Source organism: Moschus berezovskii, chromosome X, assembly GCF_049115385.1.
Source record: "Moschus berezovskii isolate FMDL1 chromosome X, NW_MosBer_1.0, whole genome shotgun sequence".
Lineage (NCBI taxonomy): Eukaryota > Metazoa > Chordata > Mammalia > Artiodactyla > Moschidae > Moschus > Moschus berezovskii.
In genome coordinates this window covers 123909223-123934887 of record NC_142488.1, presented here as the reverse complement: position 1 = coordinate 123934887, position 25665 = coordinate 123909223, and the positions used below count along the sequence as shown (strand labels likewise).

Below are 25665 nucleotides of genomic sequence, written 5' to 3'. Positions count from 1 at the left end.
TTATTTATTTTTTGCTGCCCTAGTGTGCTATTTTGAAAAAGCTTTACATGTGATTCTGTTACAAATTAATATATCACATCTCCCATGAAGCCTCCACTCCACCTGGGCAGAGCTCTCTCCTGCCCTGTTGGCTGCCTCCATAGACTCTGCACATTCTTTTGCACTTATAAAACTGGTTTGAAATTATTTGTACTTAAGTCTATTTCCACATTAGACTGACTTGGGAGAGCAGAGACTCTGTTTTGACTTTCAATGCCCAGTATACATTCTGGCACATAATAGGTGTTTCCCAAATTTCTGCTGAACAACAGCAGCAGCAACAACAAAATATATATATACAATAATGTAAAGTAATTAGGCTCCGATTAAAATAAATAAATTAAAAAAATGGAAAAAATATATATACACATAGATGCACATACACATATATATATATACATAGTACTATATATTTAATTTATATTATGCTGTAAATAAAAATAAATATAACAAACATTACAATTTCTGTTTCATTTTATGTATTGTTTATAAATAATTAATACATAATATTATATAAATTCCTCATTTCGGTGCAATATGCAAGAGATTTCCACTAGTTACAGATCAACAAGTAATGTTTATTTCTCAGGTGGTTTGGGCAGAGTGAAAGCAATGGAGAACAATGGACAGGGGACAGACAGAAGCTAAAAAGGGCCTTGAGAAATCCCTTAATTTCGTCTTCCCAGAAAGACAAAAATTTCCCAAAGAACACCTTTGCTATGTGGAAATGGTTCTCAGAGTACTCTGGTGCCAGGACCCCTGAGATGGTTTTAAACATGTCCAAGGACTTTCTTAGTGGTCCAGTGATTAGGACTCCACATTTCCACTGCAGGGAGCGCAGGTTTGATCCCTGGTCGGGAAACTAAGATCCTGCATGCCTTGGGGCACTGCCAAAGTAAAAAATATGTCCACAAAATCTTTGACACTAATCTATTCAAGAGCTGGAGCTCAATTTCCCTCCCCTTGAATGTGGACTACAACTGGTGACTTGTTTTTAACAAATCAAATACATCAGAAATGACAGTATATCACTTCCGAGACTAGGTTGTAAGAAACATTGTGGCTTTCTCCTCGCTCTCTTCCATGGCTCACTTATTCTGGGGAAGTCAGCAGCCGTGTTATAAGGACACTCAGAAGGTCCGTGTGGTAAGAAACGGAGGCCTCCTTCCAGTCAACTAACTTGTTCCACATGTAAATGAGTCCCCTTGGAAGTGGACCCTCCTGCTTCCCATCACCTGTCAGCGGACTGCAGCTCCAGCTAACACCTTGACTGAAATTTCTTTGAGACTAAGGAGCACCCAGCTAAGCTGCTCCCAAAGTCCTGACAGAGACTGGGAGATAATAAATGTTTGTTGTTTTAAATAACTATGTTTTGTTGTCACTTTTTATATAGCCCTAGATAACCAACACAACCCAAAAGGTTCTTAAGAATTATTGAGGACCCCAAAGAGCTTCTGTTTACATAACATATATGTAGTGACATCTACTGTTTTAGAAATTAAAACTCAGGAAAAAAATTTTAATTTATTTATTATTAATTTTAAACCAACAATGAGTCTTGATATGCTAGCATAAATAACATTTTAATGAAAAAAGCATGAAAAGCAGTGAAGCTTTTGTGTTTTTGCAAAATATCTTCACTGCCTGGCTGAACAGGAGACAGCTAAATTTCTGCATTGGCTTCTGTATTTAATGTGTTGCCATATATTATTTTGGTTGAACTGTATGGATAAAAACAAGCTTCACACAGACATGTAGTTAGTAAAAGGAAGATCTTACACACCTCTGAAAGAGTTTCTGGGACTCCCTGAGTTCTCAAATCACACTTCAAAACTGCTGCTCTAGGGAAACTAGAAATGTATTAGGTTGGAAGTCAACAAAGAAAATGGGACTTCCTGAAATGCTTTGGAGGACTGTCTCTCAAGTGGCCTTACTGCCCTCTCTCACTCTAAACTGTGTCATATATGCTTAAGAGCTGCCATTTCAAAATCTCCTGTAGCAAATGGGTATGAAAGAAATAATTTAGTCCAAATCTGAGACTGTTACTTATTTCATCTCTTAATTTTCCATCTCTAGGCCAATCTCTCCCAATACTCTCAAAGTCATCACAAGGCTAAACTCATGTCTAGCTATTCCTGAGCCAGTGGCAGGGCTGGCTACTGGTGCAGTCTTTTAGGGGAAATCAATTCTTCAAGATTTGCACTGAACTTCCCAATCCAGTTTCTACCCTTTATAGGTAAGCATGAAACTAGAATAGGGAAGGAGGGAATCTGGATGGGGGAGGGAGGAATGAAGAGAATAAGAAACTTTAATTTGGTCCCTCAGCTGCTGTCTTAAGGAACTGAAACCAAATCCTTCATTTTATCATTCTTTAAAGAGTGGGTAGAGTGCACATTGTAGGTATGTACACATGGGAGTGTCTTGCCAGTTTCTCTTTGGTGAACTCACCCCAGACTCAATGTCAGTAATTGGGAAAGACACAAACAAAGCCATGGAATTGTGAGACATAAAGATCTTGAGAAATCTATTCCACTCTGTGTTTTTGTACTGGATATTTACATATGGTAAATTTACATTTAAATATGGCTTGGATATAATACAATATCTTTTTTCTTTTAACATTAACAGAGGATAGAATCTAATTAATTGAATACTCTACTCAGAAGAACTAAATAACATGTACTTAAGAAGCTTCACTCCAGTGGTTTTTGACCTTAAAACACAATTGCTAATTGTATGCTGAAATAGAGAAGAAAAAAAGAAAAATGCTCTCACCTTCTTCGGCTGGATAAGGTTTCTTCACGTTCTACGCGAGCAACTTTTAATACCTTCTTGTCAATGAATAGATCTTCAGGATAATAAGCAGATCTATATTGACGTTGTTGAGAATGGGCACATAACTTGCCAATCTGAAAAAAGAAATGTAATATAATTATATGATACTTTCACAGATATGATAGTAGAAACAAATTCTGAAAAGCACTTCAATTTCTTCCCCAATTTCTTTTTAAAGAGCAGAACGAAGCTATTACTGGAGTCAAAAAAGGTGATATGCTTTTAAGGCAAAGAATCATCTGTGGAAAGGAAGGCTGAAGGCTGGCGGGGGCACTTTGAGCACAGTCTATTCACAGATTTCCTAAGATGAAAATGCCTTATTTCTATAGTGAAGTACATGTTAGAAAGGACCCTCTACACAGGACTTATGCTACTGATGCCTTTCAATGGCACTTGATATTTATCCCTAGGAAGTTCACAAATGGAAACTGCCAAGTTTAGGAAGGTCTGGTGCAGGAAGTGAAGGGGTGTGTGGGAGACGCACAGAGTAGTCTATTAGAAGAGCGGCCTCCTGCACACAAAGTGATCTGACTCTTCTGAGCATTTTGCTAGCTCTCTTTGAAATTATATAAATTTCAGGTGTACAGCATTAAAATTTAAAGTTTAGCTCTATTACACTCATAGCAATGATGAAAATAGCATCAACTTTCTTATCTCAAATCTAAATGATTGATTTGGTGAAAAAATTTGTAGATTTGTTATTTGTTCACTTTCAGTCAAAAGCCTGAATAAACTTCTATATAAGTAAGTATGAATATTAACATATGTTTCCCTTTGTGCCAGATGCTGTGCTTCGTTGCATGCGAGGAAACGTTCCTTCATTTCCTTTGTTTCCTTCCTTAATAAGGCAACTCACTGTGTGCTAAGTCGCTTCAGTCGTGTCCAGATCTTTGCAACCTTATGGACTGTAGCCCATGAGGGTCCTCTGTCCAGGGGATTCTCCAGGCACGAATACAGGAGTGGGGTATCGTTTCCTTCTCCAGGGAATCTTCCTGACCCAGGGATTGAACCTATGTCTCTTTACATCTCTTGCACTGGCAGGTGGGTTTTTCACCACTAGCGCCACCACTTTAATAAGGCAAAGGGCTTTTCAATTAATAATCAGATTCAGACTTCCCATTTTATAGCTGGGGAAATTGAGGCTCAGAGAAGTTATGTGACTTGCCTGAGACAAACAGGCAATGGATTCACTGTCTGACTTGGAACCCGCATGTCTGACTTCAAAGCTACTGCAACATCACCTTCCAAGAAAATGATGCTTGGTTTCCAGTTGTTTACACTCTATGTTTTGGGGGATAAGAAAGAATTCCCAGTTCTCAAAAACATAGACAAGGTTTAAATATAGATTGTATACTTTAGGAAAAATACTAGAGATAACTCATGAAGACAAAGGTTATATCTTTGTCAACTTCTATACCTCCATGGAATTCACACTGGATTTTACACACTGTTAGGCATTTAGTAAAGACACAATTGAAGTGAATTGAAGGAAAATCCTAGTATATGATCTGGCATCCCATTCTACCGAGAAGAGAGGCCATGGGCTCTGAGTGCTAATCCCAGCTTTTGGATTTCTGAAGATGGTCCTGATCATATTCACTAAGTTATTAATCTCTTAATAAAGGGACAAATAGCATGTAGCTGGTATAGCTTTGGAGAGTTATCCATATATAAATGAATTTTTGAAGTATAAAAAAATCTAGAATCAGCAGTAATATCACCTCCATTTATGAAAGACAGCACCTATATAGTATGATATTCATACTACCTCTTCTCAATAGTTTATCTTAATGAGAATAAAACAAAAGTTGCAGACATTTTAAAACATTCTATTTGGCTTTGGAATGTATGATACTGAATTTTTCAGATGTGCTTATGTAATGCCATTTGACTTGGGCTAATTAACTTCAAAAATTCACCCCATTTGGTGGCAGTCTGGTAGGGTACTTTAGGTAGGGGCTGCCTGGCTGTACTGGGGAGTTAAGTTCTAATAACTTACATAATGCAGCTACAAATAACTGAGGGCAGACTGTGCATAATAAAAGTATGTCCTTAGACACATAGGCATTTCTTTGTTAAACTGCAGATGAACGTTCATGGAACAAAATCTTGATTTTCCTTCCACAAATATCTATTTATGACTCTGTGAACACATATCAATGTTAGAGTTTATTTCATAGAGATCCAAGTATTCTAATCAGCACATTCAGGAGCACAGAACACACTTTCTTCATCGACACCTGTTTCAAATCCAGCACCAAAGTCAAAATCTTTCATACATCTTGCACAGTAACTTGCCTACTTGCAACCCACAGCTGCGAAATCACCCTCACCATTGAAAGTCTGCCCTTTGTATCAGTGAATACTAATTGGACCCCAGCAAGACTTTAAAGTTTTGAGTCCCTCCAAATCTACTGGAAAGGGGGGCAGCTGAAGCGAAAGTAGGAAGGTTAAGACCAAATGAGAATATAGCAAGCCTGCAGTCTGACCTTTCTTCCCAAGCCACCCAATGTGGCATTATCAAGCCAACTTCCCAAGGCTCTGTGTGGGGTAAGGGGTAAACAATGGTATCCTGCCAACACCCCCACTGCCCCATCTGAAATCTGCCACATCTTATCAGACAGGCTGTATTTTCTTCCACAAATCTACCATGAAGCAAATTCTTCTCATATACAAAGCATTTGTCAAATGTAGACCCCCCTTTGGGCCCTTCTCTCCACATCTTTCTCTTCCACACTGTGTGAGCTCTAATATTAGGTGACTATTATGAGCTTATTTTGAGAAGTAGACATAAAAAGAAAACATAATTTACGAAGAGATGCGGTATTCACATTAAAGAGGTCCTTTCAGCTTCCTACTTGGGAAACCTCAGGCTATGCTGAGAGACCTGGCTCTTACTCTATAGCTGCAGTTGCTAAAGAAGTCAGCCTCCCAGGTGGCATTTGAGAAATCAGTATCCTGCCCAGGAGTTTTAGACTCTTAAATAAAAAGTGCAGTCCAATTTCTTCTCACTGACTAATGTACCTAGGATACCACTACCTTTAAATCTACTTAGTTGGAGTGAATTTATTGGATACGAAGGTGTCTCTATCAGTAGACCGGGAATAGAAAACCTTTTTGTTCTCCATGAACTGTGATTCCTAACGGTGCCTTTATTTATGTGCCAGAACATGTGGAAGGGAAAGCAATAGTGCTCTGAAGTGTTATAAGATCCAAAGTGTTAGAAGAAGCCAGGGCCTCTGATCATATCCAGGCCAGCAGGTCACTGTTTGTTTTAGGAGCTCTCAGGTGACAAAAAACTCAGACTTATCTTTCCCTCTAATCAGAGTCCAGAAGCACTGGCGTTGCACATACATGAAGAAAATACACTGCTGGGCCCAGCAAGGTATTTGTAAGAGCCCAGTAGACTGGACATCAGGAAGTATGGCCTACAATCCCACTTCTACCTGTCACTGAGAGAAGGACTTCCTTTTGACCTCCCATAGTTTCAATCCACCTGTAACTCTAGTCTCAAAAGAAAAGAGATATCCCTGGACCCTGCCTCCTAAAGGCAGATTCTTGGATTGGCTACAAAATCTTCTGTAATTTCTACAATTTAACCCAGGTCTGCTCTGGTATCTGGCATGAGTATATCCTTTACAGTTTCTCCCTAAATGGAAATTCCTGGTTAATCCTATGGCTACAAGAATTCAAGAGGTTTAAGCTTTTAGGCTATAATGGCCTACATTAATGAGTATCTCTGACTCTCCCCTACTCTTAACTAGCCCTAACTGCTCTTGATTTAAACATCAGATGTATGACTTTACATTCTCTTTCTCAAAAAGCAGCTAAGGAGGGGTGGTGGGGTGGTGGGGTGGCGGGCGGGTGGGTGAGTAGGTGGGTGGGTGTGTGCTTTAACTTATATGGTCTATAACAGAAGGAAGAGCAGGAGGGACGGGGGGAGAGGAAGAAGCAGAAGTGAAAAGAGAAAAATTCCCATCACTAAGTCAGTGGTGGGAGCTGAGCCAGGGATGACACATACTGCCCTCAGCAATCTGACCACTTCTAATTGGGAAGATGGATATCCCACTGACTTGTCCTCAGTGAGCAGTACAGCTCCTTTCCTCTCAAGAGCAGTGCCTGAGGCCACCAAGACTTGAGGACCTCTAGGGGACCTTTCAGTTTTATTTAATGACAGAATATTCTGCTAGAATCCAGCTGATGACTGTGGTCCCAAGGAGTGTCTCTCTGAGAACTGTTGCTAAATAATTCACATAAAATTTAGTCTTCCATTGTCAATGGATGGAGCAGAATCCTGAAGAATTAAAAATAAAATATCCTATATGGTTATACAATTTAATATCGATTCTGACCCTGCAGTCCACTATGGTGGAATATTATGTGTGACTTTTGTTTCAGGGAACCTTGGGCCTGGGGAGAGGGTAGTGTGGAAAGGCCGTAAGTTTCTAGTTAAACTAAAAGAATGAACTTCAGTTCATTTTGTTCAATTGTCTATCATATCATTGCTCAATTTCACTTAATTAAATCTTAAAAGTTTTAAAAAAAATATACATTGAAATTATGTGATATACAACATAAACTTTTAAACAGTAGCAACCATGCCCATTTAACAATTCTACAGGTATAATAAAAATGCTAATATATGTTAATGTTTAGTCTGCGGTTAATGTTTTGTCTTGTTAATTTCCCCAGGGCTTTTATTACTGATTTAAATCTGCCACACTACTCAACTGATTGCACTGTTTCCACGAACTGCATGGAAGTAGCTCAAATGAATACTGATTAACAGAAATGAACAAACATTTGGCTGGGCCAACCATTCTTATTATATGCTTGTAATCGTTACATACATTTTCTTACAATGAGATGGGCATGGCAGGCAGTTTCCACTCATTTTTCCTACAGAATATATGCATATGAGTATTAATTTATAACCTCGTACTTCGGGAAGCACATCATTATTAATTAACTATTGATTGATCAGGATAGAGAGCACAGAGGATAATGAACAGACCTGGGGACAAAGTGAGCATTTTATGCTCCCACAGATTTGTTGTGACTCATCATTAATTGCTTGACCATTAAAATAAAAGTTCACGAATAATCTGTAATGTGTTCTAAATCAAGCTATTATAAAAAATGAGGTGCCATTGTTTGAACATTTCATTCAAGTCAGCTCTTTAAATAATCTGGAATTTTTAAAAATGGAACTAATGTCCTATAGATCAGTCTGCTGTTTAATTGAACTATAGCACTTACAGTGAAAAGAGCACGGAATTTGGAGTCAGGAGACCTGGGTTCCAGTCCCAGTGCATCCTCCTACCATTTCAATAACTCTAGCAGAGTCCTTTAATCACCTTCAAACTCAGCTTCCTCATCTGAAAACTGAAGATAATAATACCTGCTGTACCTGGCAGTAGTGTGAAGATCAAATAAAATAATGGATGAAAGTGAAATGTCTCCCACATCCAGACAGAAAACTGACTCATTCACTCCATAAGGCAGAACTGCTTACCTTTGGCAACCCCCTTTGTGAATTAGAATCCTGGCCCAGCTGATTCTATTTGGAGGAGTTCTTTAAAAGGGGGACTTTGGGGAACTAGTGAAACTGTTTTGTGTGACTGGATCCCCACTCTGAAAGGGAGCCATACTGAGTTTGCCTACATTGTTCATGCATCATAGTCTGATCTGTTTTGCTCTGGAACACCTAGAATGTCCCATTCTGTTTTTCAGGGTTCCAATTATTGATGGGTGGTACATGATCTTTGCCAGTTACTCTGTGTCTCTAACCTGTTTACTTGTGTCCATGGGAATGTATGCTATGAGGAGGCGAGACAGGTTTTAAAAAATCATTTTGTGGAAGAGACTTGCATTTTTACTAATTTATAACTGCCATAAGTGGATTCTGAGAAGAAATAGAACCCTGCATGTGTGCATAAAGTTTTTATGTAATACCAATCCCTTCCCAGCACCGAGAGCCTAGGACTTTATTGTTTAATCACATATGGCCAATATTGTGGGGGCTAAAAGAGAACTCCATGCAGTCAGTAAACTCAATACTGAATTCGAACACCACTCCTCCAAATGTACTCATCTGTTGTGTTCCCTGTCCCAGCGAATAGGAATCATCACCTACTCAGTTGCTTAAGCCAGAAGAAATGAAAGCATTTCTGATGAATTCTCCCTCTTCCTGACTTCTCTATGTCCAGCCACTAAGTCTTATTTTTTTTCTCTCATATAACTTTTAAACTTCTGGGCTTTTCGCCATACTCAGCTTTTCAGTTCAGTTCAGTTCAGTTGCTCAGTCGTGTCCGACTCTGAGACCCCATGAATCACAGCACGCCAGGCCTCCCTGTCCATCACCAACTCCCAGAGTTCACTCAAACTCATGTCCATCGAGTCGGTGATGCCATCCAGCCATCTCATTCTCTGTCGTCCCCGTCTCCTCCCGCCCCCAACCTTTCCCAGCATCAGAGTCTTTTCCAGTGAGTCAACTCGTCGCATGAGGTGGCCAAAGTATTGCAGTTTCAGCTTTAGCATCAGTCCTTCCAATGAACACCCAGGACTGATCTCCTCTAGAATGGACTGGTTGGATCTCCTTGCAGTCCAAGGGACTCACAAGAGTCTTCTCCAGCACCACAGTTCAAAAGCATCAATTCTTCGGTGATCAGCTTTCTTCACAGTCCAACTCTCACATCCATACATGACCACGGGAAAAACCATAGCCTTGACTAGATGGACCTTGGTTGGCAAAGTAATGTCTCTGCTTTTTAATATGCTATCTAGGTTGGTCATAACTTTCCTTCCAAGGAGTAAGCGTCTTTTAATTTCATGGCTGCAATCAGCATCTGCAGTGATTTTGGAGCCCCCAAAAATAAAGTCTGACACTGTTTCCCCATCTATTTCCCATGAAGTGATGGGACCAGATGCCATGATCTTTGTTTTCTGAATGTTGAGCTTCAAGCCAAACTTTTCCCTGTCCTCTTTCACTTTCATCAAGAGGCTTTTGAGTTCCTCTTCACTTTCTGCCATAAGGGTGGGGTCATCTGCATATCTGAGGTTACTGATATTTCTCCCGGCAATCTTGATTCCAGCTTGTGCTTCTTCCAGCCCAGCGTTCCTCATGATGTACTCTGCATATAAGTTAACAGGGTGACAATATACAACCTTGACGTACTCCTTTTCCTATTTGGAGCCGGTCTGTTGTTCCATGTACAGTTCTGACTATTGCTTCCTGACCTGCATACAGGTTTCTCAAGAGGCAGGTCAGGTGGTCTGGGATTCCCATCTCTTTCAGAATGTTCCACAGTTTATTGTGATCCACACAGTCAAAGGCTTTGGCATAGTCAATGAAGCAGAAATAGATGTTTTTCTGGAACTCTCTTGCTTTCTCCATGATCCAGCGGATGTTGGCAATTTGATCTCTGGTGCCTCTGCCTTTTCTAAAACCTGCTTGAACATCTGGGAGTTCACACTTCACATATTACTGAAGCCTGGCTTGGAGAATTTTGAGCATGACTTTACTAGCGTGTGAGATGAGTGCAATTGTGCGGTAGTTTGAGCATTCTTTGGCATTCCCTTTCTTTGGGATTGGAATGAAGACCTTTTCCAGTCCTGTGGCCATTGCTGAGTTTTCCATTAGATACCATAAACTGCCTCAAGAAACTCCAATACTTTGGCCACCTGATCCGAGGAACTGACTCATTGCGAAAGACCCTGATGCTGGGAAAGTTTGAAGGAGAAGGGGATGACAGAGGGTGAGATTGTTGGATGGCATCACCGACTCAATGGACATGAGTTTGAGCTCATGGGAGTTGGTGATGGACAGGGAAGCCTGGCATGCTGCAGTCCATGGGGTTGCAAAGAGTCGGACATGACTAAGAGACTGAACTGACTGAAACTGCCTCTTAGAGCAGTGCTTCTCAAACCTGGACAGATATACAAATCACCTGGGAATCCTACACATTTCGATTCGAACACACACGGTATATCTGGGGTGAGGTCTGGGATGAGCAGCAAGGTCCTTGGGCAGTGGTTATCAAAGTGTGGCTAGAAAAAAAACAAGCAGCATCAGTATCATACTGGGAACTCGTTAAAAATGCAAATTTTAAGGCCTGACCTTAAACCTACTGAATCAAAAACCCTGGGAGTAGGGTCTGGCCATCCTCCAGGGGATTTTGATATGCTTCAAGTTGGAAAACCACCAGTACATAGATGAGCCCAACATCCTCTTAATTGGCCTCCCAACCTCCAGTCTTGACTTCTTCCAATTCAGAGGAACCTGACATGCTACAGTCCATGGGGTTGCAAAGCGTCAGACATGACTGAGCCACTGAACAACAACAACAACAAATTCATTCCTACAACAGCAGTTCTCTGAGACCCTCTCAGGAAGTCCCAGAGGTCAAATCTATTATCATAATAGTACTAAGACTTAACGTGGTCTTTTCCCTCACAAATATATTGAATAATTTTCCAGAGACGTTATGTTGTATAATGACATCATTGCTCTGGAATATGTGTGTCTAGATAGCAGGTTTAGGGCACAAATATATTTTATTTCGGAGGTTAATTTATTCTCAGTCCTTAGTGCTCTCATTGGCTATCTACTTAGGTTATGCCTACTATAATTTTTGTAACTTGATTATCATTTAATTTTAAAATCTGGAAGCTTTGTGTCTATGTGAAAACACAGGAAGTAACTACAGTTTGTAGTCTTATTTGCAATAATAAACATTTTTTGAAAAAGTACTAAGATTAACTATAAACAAAAACACAACAAAACCTCATTCCTTTGACCTTATATACATTAATAATTCATCTTATTGTGTATGATCAACATTTCAGAATAGGATTGTAGTGTGAGCCAAGTTGTAGTCATCTTGAAAATCATTCAGTTTAAAGAAAAAGGAGTAAAACAAAGGAGTTAAATATTTACAAGATGTTATGAGCTCTTTAAAAGTCAAAATTATTTGTTAGAGTTTTTCAAAATAGAAATGGAAAAACAACTGAAGCACAGTTTAGGGTAAGCTGTTATATTACAGTAGCTGGAGAGGCACACATCGGGTGAAGAGACGAATAAACACTGTAGGATTGATATTTGCTCAGTGTCTATGGGAGGAAGACTCAGTAGAACAAACAAATCACACCACCTTCCAGTGAAAGAAGGGAACTCACCAAATTAAAGATTTAGCTGCAAACATAAAGATGGAGTTATACCTCAACAGAATTGAGTTTTTGCCTTTCAAATGGAAAAATCTACAGTCATGAGCTGGACTTGCTGTTTTGCTTATATCCATCCAGTATAACTAATCATCGAAGATCTATGAGAATTTGGGGGAAAAACATGAGCAGTGTTGAAATACTGTATTGAATAATGTTGAAATTCATGATTTATCTTCAAAAAACTATGAGGACATTTACAGTGATGATGCAAAAGACATAGTAGGTAAAACTGGTGGCAGCTTAGCATGAGTCAGGTCAGAGGCATGAAACTCTTAATAGTAGTCACTGTACTTCCCACTGCTAAGCACTTGCGTTTTTAAAAAAGCCAATTTCACTTAAGAATGCACTTGAAGAAACAGTAAAAAATTTTAGTAAATGTTCACCCTTGGAAAGGAACAAAACAAGCCAGTTACTTTAAAGAAAACAATTGACAGTTTGTAACCAATGATAAAATTTCCATTATCAGGGCTCCCAGTTCCACATGTAAGGAGTTTGGAAATTTCCACTCCATCCAAAAAACAAGTAAGAAGCTAAACAGCCTAAAAATTCAACTCTTTCCAGATTATAAGAGTGGAGGGGAGAGATGGTAAACTACTACACCAAGATGAGAGAAACAGCTAACAAATACAGGAAGCAAGGGCTTACCAAACACAGACTTAGGAGCAGAAACTGCCTTGGGAACCCAGGGCTGGAGTAGGAAAACAAACTGTAAATGGCAAACTGCTGGAGGCGCAACAAAGACAACTTTGAAAGTTAAACTCTCCAGAGATACCTAGTCATAAAGGCACCCCAACAATGTGAATTTTACCTTCAGGTGGTTTGACCAGATTCCCATAGTAAATGTCTGAGAAAAAAATTCCTCATGCTTCCAGCATGGAGAAGGGGAAAGGAATCATTTTGAAATACACCAGAGCACTCTGTTCTCAACAAGGCTTGCCCTCAGAATAAACCAATTAACTAAAGTCTAATGCTATAGGGTCTCTTCAGAACTTAACTCACTTGGGCAAGAGAAATACCAAACTCCAGCCCACTCTACCCATCCTGTCCCAACTAAAAGTGGAGGTGGAATTTTAAAACCTGAGAAACAGTTGGGAGGTTTATGCTCCAGAGGTTTAGGCTCATTAAAAGACCAAGACCTAAATATAGGACTGTAGACTGCCTCCTCTTCCCTACATCTTATTATCATATCATTACAGGCCTATTTATAGCAGTTTCTTTTAACCAATAGATCATGTCCAGCTATCCAGAAGAAAATTACAAGGCATACTAAAAGGCAAAAAGCACAAATTAAAGAGACAGTAGGAATTATCAGACTGGGAATTTAAAATAGCTATGACCTATTAATAATGGATACAGTAAACAGTACCCAAGAACAGACTGGCAATGTAAGCACAGAGATGGAAATTCTAAGAAAGCCAAAAAGAAACACTAAACAGAAAACTACTAACAGAAAAGAAGTATGCCTTTGATGGACTTATTAGTAGATTGGACACAGCTGAGAAAAGAATCTCTAAGTGGAGGATATGTCAACAGAATGCTCTAAAACAGAAAAGAGACAAAAACAACAAAACATCTAAGAACTGTGGGACAACTACAAAAGGTGTAACATATACATAATGGTACTATCAGAAGGAGAAGAAAGAAGAAATATTTAAAATAGTAATGACTGAGAATTTCTCTAAATTAATGTTAGACACCAAATCATAGATACAGAAAGCTTGGAGAACATCTAGCAGGATAAATGTGCCCCCCCAAAAAAATAACCCACACATAGGCATACAATTTTCAAAATACAGAAAATCAAAGATGACGAAAAATTCCTGAAAGAAATCTGGGATGGGGGAAATACCCTACCTATAGAGAAACAAAGATAATAATTATAGCTGACATTTTTTTAGGAACCATGCAAGCAAGAAGAGAGTGGAGTAAAAATAAAGTGTGGAAAGAAAAAAAAAATCACCAATCTAGAAAGCTGAGAGTAATCTGAAAAATTATCATTCAAAAGTGAAGGAGACATTAAACCTTTCTCTGACAAACAAAAATTAAGAGAGTCTGTTGCTGGTAGACTTGCCTTGTGAGAAATGTTAAAAGAAGTTCTTTAGAGAGATGGAAAATAATATAGCTCAGAAACTTGGATCTATATGAAGAAAGAAGAGCACTGAAAAAGGAATAAGTGAAGATGAAATAAAAACAAAATATCTTTTCTTACTCTTAAACTAAAAGATAACAGTTTGTTCAAGGTATATACACGGTTATATATAAATGAAATGAATGACAGCAATAATACAAGAAATGGGAGGAAGGAATTGGGATTATTTTGTTATTATAAGGTATTCACACTACCTGCAAAGCGGTGTAGTGTTATTTGAATGTGAACTTGGATTAGTTGTAAATGTATATTGCAAACTCCAGGGCAAGCAATAAAAAAAGCTTAAAAGAACTAAAATTGATAGGCTAAGAAAGGAGAAAATAATGGAGTCACATAAAAAGCTCAGTTAAAACTACAAAAAGCAGGAGAAGAATGGAAGACAAAGCCAAGAACAATGTACAAGGGCAGCAAATAGAAAACATGGTGACTAAGATAGTAAACATTAATACATACATAAATTTTAACTTTGAATGTCAGTGGTCTACATGAATTAACTAAAAGACAGAAATTTTCAGGGTATATCAAAGACATGACCTAACTATATGTTGTCTACAAGAAACCCACTTTAAATATAAAAACCCCATATAGATTAAAAGTAAATGGGTGGAGAAAAATGTACCATGCTAACACTAATCAAAAGATAGCAGGCATAGCTATATTGATTTCAGGTAGTGCAGACTTCAAAGTAAGAAAATTTATCAGGGATAAAAAAGGGCATTACACAGTGATAGGTCAATTCTCCAACAATTCTTAACATATATGTGCATAACAATAGAACATTAAGCCACATGAGGCAAAAATTGATAGAACTGCCAGGGAAAATAGATGAATCCACTATCATAGTTAGAAGCTTCAACACACCTCTCTCAGAAATAAACAAATCCCAGCAGGCAGAAAATCAGTAAGGACATAGTGGAACTTAACAACACTATCAGTCAACTGGATATAATTGACATCTATAGACTATGTCATCTACCAACAGCAGAATATACATTCTCCTCAAATACACATGGGACATTCACCAAGATGGACCACATTCCAGGCTATAAACACATCTTAAAATGTTTAAAAGCAAAGGAATCATATAATATCTGCTCTTTGACCACAAAAGAATGAAATTGGAAATCAATAACAGAAACATAACTGGAATATTCCAAAATACTGGAAGATAAGATAACATGTTTCTTTTTTTTTTTTATTGGAGGCTAATTATTTCACAATATTATATTGGTTGGTTTTGCCATATATTGACATGAATTCGCCCCGGGTGTACATGAGTTCCCCCTCCTGAACCCCCCTCCCACCTCCCTCCTCCCTTTATCCTCCCTCTGGGTCATCCCCGTGCACCAGCCCCGAGCATCCTGTAACATGCATCGACCCTGAACTGGTGATTCGTTTCACATATGATAATATGCATGTTTCAATGCCCTTCTCCCAAACCATCCCACCCTCACCCTCTCCCACAGAGTCCCAAAGACTGTTTTATACATCTGTGTCTCTTTTGCTGTCTCGTATACAGAGTTATCATTTGCATCTTTCTAAATTCCATATATATGCGTTAGTATACTGTATTGGTGTTTTTCTTTCTGGCTTACTTTACTCTGTCTAAATAACACTTGGGTCAAAGAAGACTAAAAAAGAAGAAAGTACAATTTAACAGAATTTGTGGGATGCAGTGAAAGTAGTGCTCAGGGTGAAATATATAGCATTAAATATGTAATTAAAAAATCAGAAAGTTCTAAAATCATAAGTTTCTACCTTAAGAAACTAGAAAAGGACAAGCAAATTAAATCTCAAGTAAGCAGAAGAAAAAAAATAATATGACTTAGAGCAGAAATCAGTAAAACTGAAAACAGGAAATCAATAGAGAAGATCAATGAAACCAAAAGCTGGTTCTTTGTAAAAATTGATTGAATTGATAATCCTCTGGTCAGGCTAAGAAAAAAGTAGAGGACACAGATTACTAATAACAGAAATGAAAATAAATTAAAAGGAAATAAGGGAATACTATGAATAGCTCTATGCCCACAAATTTGACAACCTATGTGAAATGGACCAATTCCTTTAAAGACATGATCTGCCAAAACTTACACAAGAATTAGATGATCTGACTAGAAATACACCTAGTAAAGAAATTGAATCAATGATGAATATCTTTCCAAAGCAGAAAAAAACCAGGCCCAGATGGGTTCACTGGTGAATTCTACCAAACATTTAAAGAAGAAATTATGCCAATTCTCTACAATCTCTTTCACAGGATACAAGGAAAGGGAATACCTCTTCACTCACTATAGGAAATCATTGATACCAAAATAGCTAATGAACATGAACATGCTTGTGTGCTAAGTCGTGTCCAACTCTTTGCAACCCCATGGACTGTAGCCTGCTAGGATCCTCTGTCCATGGGATTTTTTTTTTTTCATAAAAGAATACTGGAGTGGGTAGCCGTTTCCTTCTCCAAGGGACCTTCCCAAGCCAGGGATTGAACTGGAGTGTCCTGGGTCTCCAGTATTTCAGGCAGATTCTTTACCCACTGAGCCACTGGGGAAGCCACCCCCAAATAAAGACATTATATGAAAAGATCTTTCATATTATATGTCATAAAAGGAATACAAATTAAAATGAGATACCACTACACACCTATTAGAAGGACTGTAGAATTATTCTGGCTATTAGAATGCCCAAAATCTGTAAAACTAACACCACCAAATGCTGATGAGGATGTGGAGAAGCAGGTATTCTCATACATTGCTGGTGGGAATGCAAAATGGTACAGCCATTTGGGAAGACAGTTTGGTGGTTTCTTACAAAACTAACCACACTCTTAACCACATGACCCACCAATTGCACTCCTTCCTAGTTTCCTAAAGGAGCTGAAAACATGTCTACACAAAAACCCACACAAGGATATTTATACAAACTTTATTCCATAATTGCTGAAACTCAGAAGCAATCAAGATGTCCCTTAGTAGGTGAAATGAATAAAAAGTTGTGATACAGCCAGACAATGAGATTTAATTTAGCACTAAAAAGAAATTAGCTATCAAGCCATGAAAAACATGGAGGAAACTTACATGTATATTAGTAAGTGAAAAAAGCCCATATGAAAAAGGCTACTTAACTGCATGATTCTAATTAGATGATATCCTGGTAAAGGGAAAACTATGGAGACAGTGGAAAGATCAGTGGTTGTCAGGGTTGGGGGTAGGAACAGACACGAATAGGCAGAGGATAGAGGATTTTTAGATGAATAAAAGTACTCTGTATTATATGACACTGACAGATATATGTCATTATACTTTAAAGACATAAAACACATAATATCTAGTGAACCCTAACATAAACTATGGACTTTGGTTGATAATGATGTGCCAGTGTAGGTTCATCCTTGTAAAACTATTTTAAGAAGAAAAAAAATAAGGACTAGTCTGGTAAAGGATGTTGATAAAGGGGAGAGTTATGCATGTGTGTGGTCAGGGGCTATATAAGAAATCTCTGTACCTCCCTCTCAATTTTGTTGTAAACCTAAAACTGCTCTAAAAAATAGAACCTTTCTTTTTTGCTGCATTGTGCAGTATACAGGATCTTACTTTCCCAACCAGGGATCAAACAAGTGCCCCCTAAAATGGAAGTGTGGAGTCCTAACCACTGGACTGTCAGGGAAATCCCAATAAAGTCTTTCAATAAAAGAAAGCTTTCACTATCAAGTAAAAATCAGGATTTGCTAAAACTTAATTCTTCCACTATGAGCTTTACAGCTTTTGATGAGGCTGTGGTGATATTAACGCATATGGTATTTTGATATTGTATAGTGAAGTGTGTTAACCTTTGGCAGATCTGCATAACTCAGTGAACCCCATTTTTCAAATGATACAAAATCACACAATGGCTAAAGATCCACTAAAACTGCAAGGAAGATTTTTTTTTGTAACAGAAAATAAAAAGTTAATTGATATGTTTCAGGTTCCATATTGCAGCTAACCTTTAAGAAACCGTCACTTGTCAAATTTTTATGTAATATCAGAGAAATATAGCCTTAGTTATCTTAAAAGCATATTAAAACACTGCTCTTTTTCCAACTGTTTATCTGTGTGAGATCAAATTTTCATCAGTTTAACCACACTGAGTGCAGAAGTAGATATGATAATCCAGCTGTCTACTATTAAGTCAAAAGAAAGAGATTTACAAAATGTAAAACAATGCCACTCATCCCATTAAAGGATTTTGTTTTGGAAAACATATCTATTTTCTTAGAAAAATATATGTGAGCATGATGACTTTACTAATATTTTCAGAAAATCATTTGTATTTATTTGGCTTGTACCAGCTCATAGTTGCGGCATGGGGGATCTTTAGTTATAGCATGTGGGATCCGGTTCCCTGAGCAGGGATCGAACCTGGGTCCCCTGCATTGGGAGCACAGAATCTTAGTCCCTGGACCACCAAGGAAGTCCCTATTATTTTTTAAATAAAGTAGTAAATAAGTATTTTAAAATCCTGTTTTAATTTCTAACACAATAAATAACGATAGATATAATTCACAAAAGCAAGTCTCTTTGGAGGTTTCTATACTTTTTAAGAGTGAAAAAGAGTCCTGACACCAAAGGTTTCCTGCATACCAACACCCAGAATAATCAGAAAACAATAATTTATAAGTAAATTACAAAGTATTTTTTGTAAATAAAGCATTATTTATCTACTGTGTTTGGAGAGGTTCCTAGGTAGCTCAGTGGTATGGAGTTCACCTGCAATGAAGGATACACGGCTCAATCCCTGGGTGGGGAAGATACCCTGGAGAAGGGCATGGCAACCCACTCCAGTATTCTTGCCTGGGAAGTCCCATGGACAGAGGAGTCTGGTGGGCTACAGTCCATAGGGTTGCAAAGAGTTGGACATAACTTAGCAACAACACAACAACAAAATGTGTTCTGAGTGCTGGAGTCACAGCAAAGATAATATCACCACTCAGCTTAAAAGCCCTCAGTGGCTTCCCATACCCTTTACGATAAAATATATATCTTACCTTCACTTACAATATCCTTGCTGATCTTGTTCCTGCAAAACTCCGAGCTTTGTATCTCCCTCCTCCCATCACATTCTATGCTGAGTTCTTTCATAGCATCACAAGCTTTTTACACATGCTCTGCATTCTGCCTAGAAACCATCCCCTTGTTCTTTGGGTTCCAATTTACATTGGACTTCCTTCCAGAAACTTTTCCTGACCCCCAAAGTCTGGATTTGATCTAATTCTATAATCTCCTACAGTCCTCTATACTTCCCTGACCATGGCACTTATGACACTGCACTGTAATATTACTTCTTTCAGCCTGTCTTTGTCCACAAAGGTGTAAGCTTCATGAGGACATAGACAAAAGCAGTCTTGTTCATCACTGAATTTCCAGTGCTCAGCAAAACTCTACTTATTAGGTGATTAATAAATATTTGTTGAATGAATAATAAATTAAGCAATAAAATGTTATATAACGTATGTATTAAAATACCAATCATAGGACATCAGCAAAAATTTCTGCATATGGATCTAGGAGAAATCTCTCCTTCAAAACAGCTGTGAGAAAACTGGAAAAAAATGTCAGAATCAACATTTTCATAGCTCGAGAAATTAACAAAAGGACTGCAAAGATCCAAGGAGTATTTATTCAAGAAAATAACTGAACCTCTGAAAGAGTAGTGAGCATTCTATGAAGCCAGTAATAGCCTGATATCAAAATTGCACAAAGATATCACAAGAAAACTACAGAAAGATATCACTTATGAAGATACACTAAAAAATCCTCAAAAAATCCTAACAAGCTGCAGCTAATAACACATCCCTGAACTTGGAACCCTACCTCATAAAGACTTATACTAAAGTGCTAAAAATATAAAACTTTTAGAAGAAAATATAGGCATAAAGTTTTGTGACACTGGATTTATTTGGCAATGATTTCTACATATGACACTAAAAACACAAGTGACAAAGAAAAAAATAGATAAACTGGACTTCATATAAATTAAGTACTTTCATGCCTGAACTGAACTGAATTGATGCCCCAAAGGACACTATAAGAATGTGAAAAGAAAACCTACAGAATGAGAAATAATATTTTCAAATCATATATCTGATAAGCATCTAGTATTGTGAATGCTAAAGAACTCTTATGACTCAACAATAAATTAATAATAAGAGTAAATACATGGATATAATCTGATTAGCCCCTTTATAGTCTGTCACTTACCTGATACTAATTATGCACGATGGCGTGATCACTCACCTGACATCTTGGAATGTGAAGTCAAGTGGGCCTTAGAAAGCATCACTACGAACAAAGCTAGTGGAGGTGATGGAATTCCAGTTGAGCTATTTCAAATCCTGAAAGATGATGCTGTGAAAGTGCTGCACTCAATATGCCAGCAGATTTGGAAAACTCAGCAGTGGCCACAGGACTGGAAAAGGTCAGTCTTCATTCCAATCCCAAAGAAAGGCAATGCCAAAGAATGCTCAAACTACCGCACAATTGCACTCATCTCACATGCTAGTAAAGTCATGCTCAAAATTCTCCAAGCCAGGCTTCAGCAATATGTGAACTGGGAACTCCCAGATGTTCAAGCAGGTTTTAGAAAAGGCAGAGGCACCAGAGATCAAATTGCCAACATCCGCTGGATCATGGAGAAAGCAAGAGAGTTCCAGAAAAACATCTATTTCTGCTTCATTGACTATGCCAAAGCCTTTGACTGTGTGGATCACAATAAACTGTGGAACATTCTGAAAGAGATGGGAATCCCAGACCACCTGACCCGCCTCTTGAGAAACCTGTATGCAGGTCAGGAAGCAACAGTTAGAAAAGACTGGTTCCGAATAGGAAAAGGAGTACGTCAAGGTTATATATTGTCACCCTGCTTATTTAACATATATGCAGAGTACATCTTGAGGAACGCTGGGCTGGAAGAAGCACAAGCTGGAATCAAGATTGCTGGGAGAAATATCAATAACCTCAGATATGCAGATGACACCACCCTTATGGCAGAAAGTGAAGAGGAACTAAAGAGCCTCTTGATGAAAGTGAAAGAGGAGACTGAAAAGGTTGGCTTGAAGCTCAACATTCAGAAAACAAAGATCATGGCATCTGGTCCCATCACTTCATGGGAAATAGATGGGAAACAGTGGAAACAGTGTCAGACTTTATTTTGGGGGGCTCCAAAATCACTGCAGATGGTGATTGCAGCCAGGAAATTAAAAGATGCTTACTCCTTGGAAGGAAAGTTATGACCAACCTAGATACCATATTAAAAAGCAGAGACATTACTTTGCCAAGCAAGGTCCGTCTAGTCAAGGCTATGGTTTTTCCCGTGGTCATGTATGGATGTGAGACTTGGACTGTGAAGAAAGCTGATCACTGAAGAATTGATGCTTTTGAACTGTGGTGCTGGAGAAGACTCTTGAGAGTCCCTTGGACTGCAAGGAGATCCAACCAGTCCATTCTGGGGGAGATCAATTCTGGGTGTTCATTGGAAGGACTGATGCTAAAGCTGAAACTCCAATACTTTGGCCACCTCATGTGACGAGTTGACTCACTGGAAAAGACTCTGATGCTGGGAGCGATTGGGCACGGGAGGAGACGGGGATGACAGAGAATGAGATGGCTGGATGGCATCACCGACTCTATGGACATGAGTTTGAGTAAACTCTGGGAGTTGGTGATGGACAGGGAGGCCTGGCGTGCTGTGATTCATGGGGTCGCAAAGAGTCGGACACGACTGAGCTACTGAAATGAACTGAACTGAATGACTAAACCACTGATCTAAATCAGGGTGTGAATATATATTTGAAAACAAATATAAATAAATATTTAAAATTCATATATCAAAAAAAAATTAATGAGGTAGTGCCATTTTGTCAGCTTGTGATTCTTTTTGTTCCCTAGTATTTGCACAATTCCAGCCACCCCACAGAATTTTTGGGCATCATATAAAATGGACTTTCACCTGCTGCCTTCAATATGCTTAGACTCACAGATACATGGATGTCAGAGCTGGCAGGCACCATGCAATCAATTCTCCCTTTTACAGATAGGAAACTGAGGTCCAGAGAAGGTCATAGATTACACATGGCCAGCTTTTGGAATTGCTGGATGTGCCCACAGAATTCCTCTCGGTTGAATTTCGCTTTCTGCAAAGAGATTTCAGAAGCTTTCCCAAATACAATAAAACTCAAACAGAAATGGTATCGAAATGCATTGCTGTTTTGTATCATCTGTGCTCCTCCACCCTACCATTAGTGTGAATAATCGAGAAATTATTGAAATTAAAGGATCTACTGCTTATAGATCATTCAAGAATGAAGGATATTCCAGACCAGTTTCAGGAAATCTGTATGGTAAGCATTCTAATAACTAACATCGTGGTTAGTTATAGCCCTTTGCTCTTTACAAAGCACTTGTCCATATTACATTATGACATAGGTGCTTTATAACCAGGTCTGTGAAGATCTTATGCCTATTTTTACCAAGAGAGGTTCTAAGAAGTTAAGTGATTGCTCAAGGCCACACAGCTAATAAGGGACAAAAAAAGGGCCTTTAAACCAGGACCTAACACTCCAAATTCTAACATGCTTCTACTTATAGTCCCTATTGAGGAAACTCTTTGGGAGTAACTTAGAATCAAAGATTCACCAAGTTCAAAGTTAATATTTAAGACTTCTGTGGTCTTCAAGAAGATGGAAAAAATGAGTAGCAACAGAAATAACCCTGGCCAAGTGTTTCCTATATTTCTTTCTTAACAACAAAAATGGTCTCAAGTGACACCCATATTGTCCAGTTGGACATGGTGATTGAAAAATGGGACCTATTTTTGATTTATGCTGAAGAGTAATAAGGACTTTACTTGAAATGTGTCTTAGGTACCCCTGATCTGAACTTTAAAACCCATCTCTTATTCTTTATGAGTTACTGAAGTAGCAGGGTGAATATCCAAGGCCTTTTCTAGCCGGAGAAGGCAATGGCAAGCCACTCCAGTACTCTTGCCTAGAAAATCCCATGGATGGAGGAGCCTGGCAGGCTGCAGTCCGTGGGGTCGCTAAGGGTCGGACACGACTGAGCGACTTCACTTTCCCTTTTCACTTTCACACATTGGAGAAGGAAATGGCAACCCACTCCAGTGTTCTTGCCTGGAGAATCCCAGGGACGGGGGAGCCTGGTGGGCTTCCATCTATGGGATCACACAGAGTTGGACACGACTGAAGTGACTTAGCAGCAGCAGCAGCATTCTAGCCCTAGCTCTGCTACTGGGACTTTTGTGCCCTTGGTAAGGTCTTCTCGGGGCCTTGGTTTTCTCATCTACAATATGAAGGGGATTGGATTAAATAAGCACTCCCAACTGTGGCATCTTAAAGTGCTATGGCCCTAAAAGCAGGAATGGTGCCAGGAAAAAGGAGTCATTTCCCTTTGAAAGTAGAGGCTGTCTCCTTCCTTGCCCATCATTTTGCCTTTTTCCCCCCTCATGGTTTTGCAGCCGCTATAATAAAGTTAAGTAAGACTTGGACAAGAAGTTCACTCACTGTATCATGATCTTTTAACAGATTGCATAATTTAACATAGTGATGTGACAACTAATAATGAAAAATAAACACAAGTTTGAGGGGCATACACGGGGCTCCTGATGGGCACCATCAGATGAGAGAGTCTGCAACCTGTCAGGAGAACGTATTACCTTGGGCAGCTGGGGCTCAGAGCACATTTGTAGGTCAGGTCACAGAGACTCGCCCACTGATTTCAAAGGCCCTTCAATTACCAGAATTATTGTTAATAGAAATACTCTCAGGTCAGTTATAGACCACTAAGACAAATCATTTAGCCTCTACATAACACAGGAGAATTGCAAAACAAGTTTGTTCCAAGGAGGAAAGATACTTTTAGCAAAAATCCTTGTTTTAGCATCGGATTCTGCCCATGTGGGAATTACCTGCACAAAATTAGTGACGTCTATGACAAAATACTGGTAGAGGCAATTATGCTGATTCCACAGCATGCATGACAGCTATGCAAGCCCACTCGGGTTGGGGATACCTGAAACATACTGTTCTACTTGAAAAAAAAATCAAATTGCTTCATTTTTGAGTCAATTTACAGTGAGTAAGAGCAGAGCTTCTAAGACATATGTCCAGAGGAGGGCAAGTGTGATAAAGAAATGAATTACTGTGAAAATGACTGAAGAAGAAAGGGAAGAAAAGCAACCCTTGGCTACACATAGCTGGTGATAATAATTCTTTCAAGGAGTCAGCCCCCAGTCTTTTAACGAGAGGAAAAGAAACAAAATGAGATCCTTGCCCTTTACAACAAAGGTACAGGCACTAGTGTTAGTAACACTGCTGTGGAGAACAGGCAAGTGGACACCAGAAGTCCAATAGAGTTACTGGGAAAAGACAAGATGATGAATAGCTTTTTTGTATTGACTTTCCTTCAGCAACTTTTGATCAACTGACAAATCAGCAGGCCTCTTGCTAGTGTCATGAAATCATATGTTTCTGGAGCCAAAGAGGGGAGCAAGATTGGACATATGAGTGCTCTATCTGCTCAGTTTTATTAAAAACTCATTGCTTGTTGCTAAGATGTATCACAAAAGATTGCTTTTCGAATAAAGAATAAAGACAGTCTCTTCATTCTGTTTCCTTATCTATGTTTCCCTAACATATAAAATAATACCTACCTCACATCTTGCTATCCTGCCAGAGCTAATAACATACATGAATCACAAGTGGATTGTTTTGATCCTAACATTGGCAGTTCAGCAACAAAAGAACACAATGACATTCAGGTTTCAGTCCCCCTGAAAAAGGCCACTAAGTAGGTCTCCCTTCAGACATTGCCTCAAATATCAACTCTGAGACAGGGAATGTGGATTACTGAGTAAAAATAAATGCTTAAAAAGGAACTAATTAAATAATCATAAGAAAAACACATGAAGTAGAATGACTGCATGAAGTCAGCATTCAGTTTTATGGATCACACCATAAAAATAGTCCTTACACAAATGTCCAAAGAGCAAACAAAGCTGTGAGGAGTTCCGTGGAGTCTTGCAGTCACCTACTCATTCACTTTCTTGGTCACTCACCTCTCTGATGTATCAATCTGCCATCCTCTTCTCACAGGCTCCCCTCTCAGCAGAGAGTCACTCTCCTGTCTGTCTTCCTATTCTTACTCTTATGTGTTCAAATAGTCGTTCTCTCCATCACCCCACTCACCTCCATGCTCACAAATCTCTGTTTATTCTGCAAGGAGGATTTTACTTGAAATGTGTCTTCCAAAGAAATCATTCCCTCTCTGAGTGGGCTTGTTTGTTGTCCAATGAAACTGCTGGCACTCATGTGCTCTTCTTATCAAGAATTCCCTTCAGATCTAAATTTCTTACCTCTGATTTGCCGC

At 38.8% G+C, this 25665-nt stretch overlaps 1 protein-coding gene across 1 annotated transcript in view; it reads right to left on the bottom strand.

The window, feature by feature from the left end:
• The window catches only part of GPC3 (glypican 3), a 459253-nt gene that overhangs the window by 155372 nt on the left and 278216 nt on the right, over positions 1 to 25665 (bottom strand). Inside the window, exon 4 of the mRNA XM_055438683.2 lies at positions 2815 to 2948. Coding sequence (XP_055294658.1) covers positions 2815 to 2948 — 134 coding nt within the window. The remainder of the gene's footprint in view (positions 1 to 2814; positions 2949 to 25665) is intronic.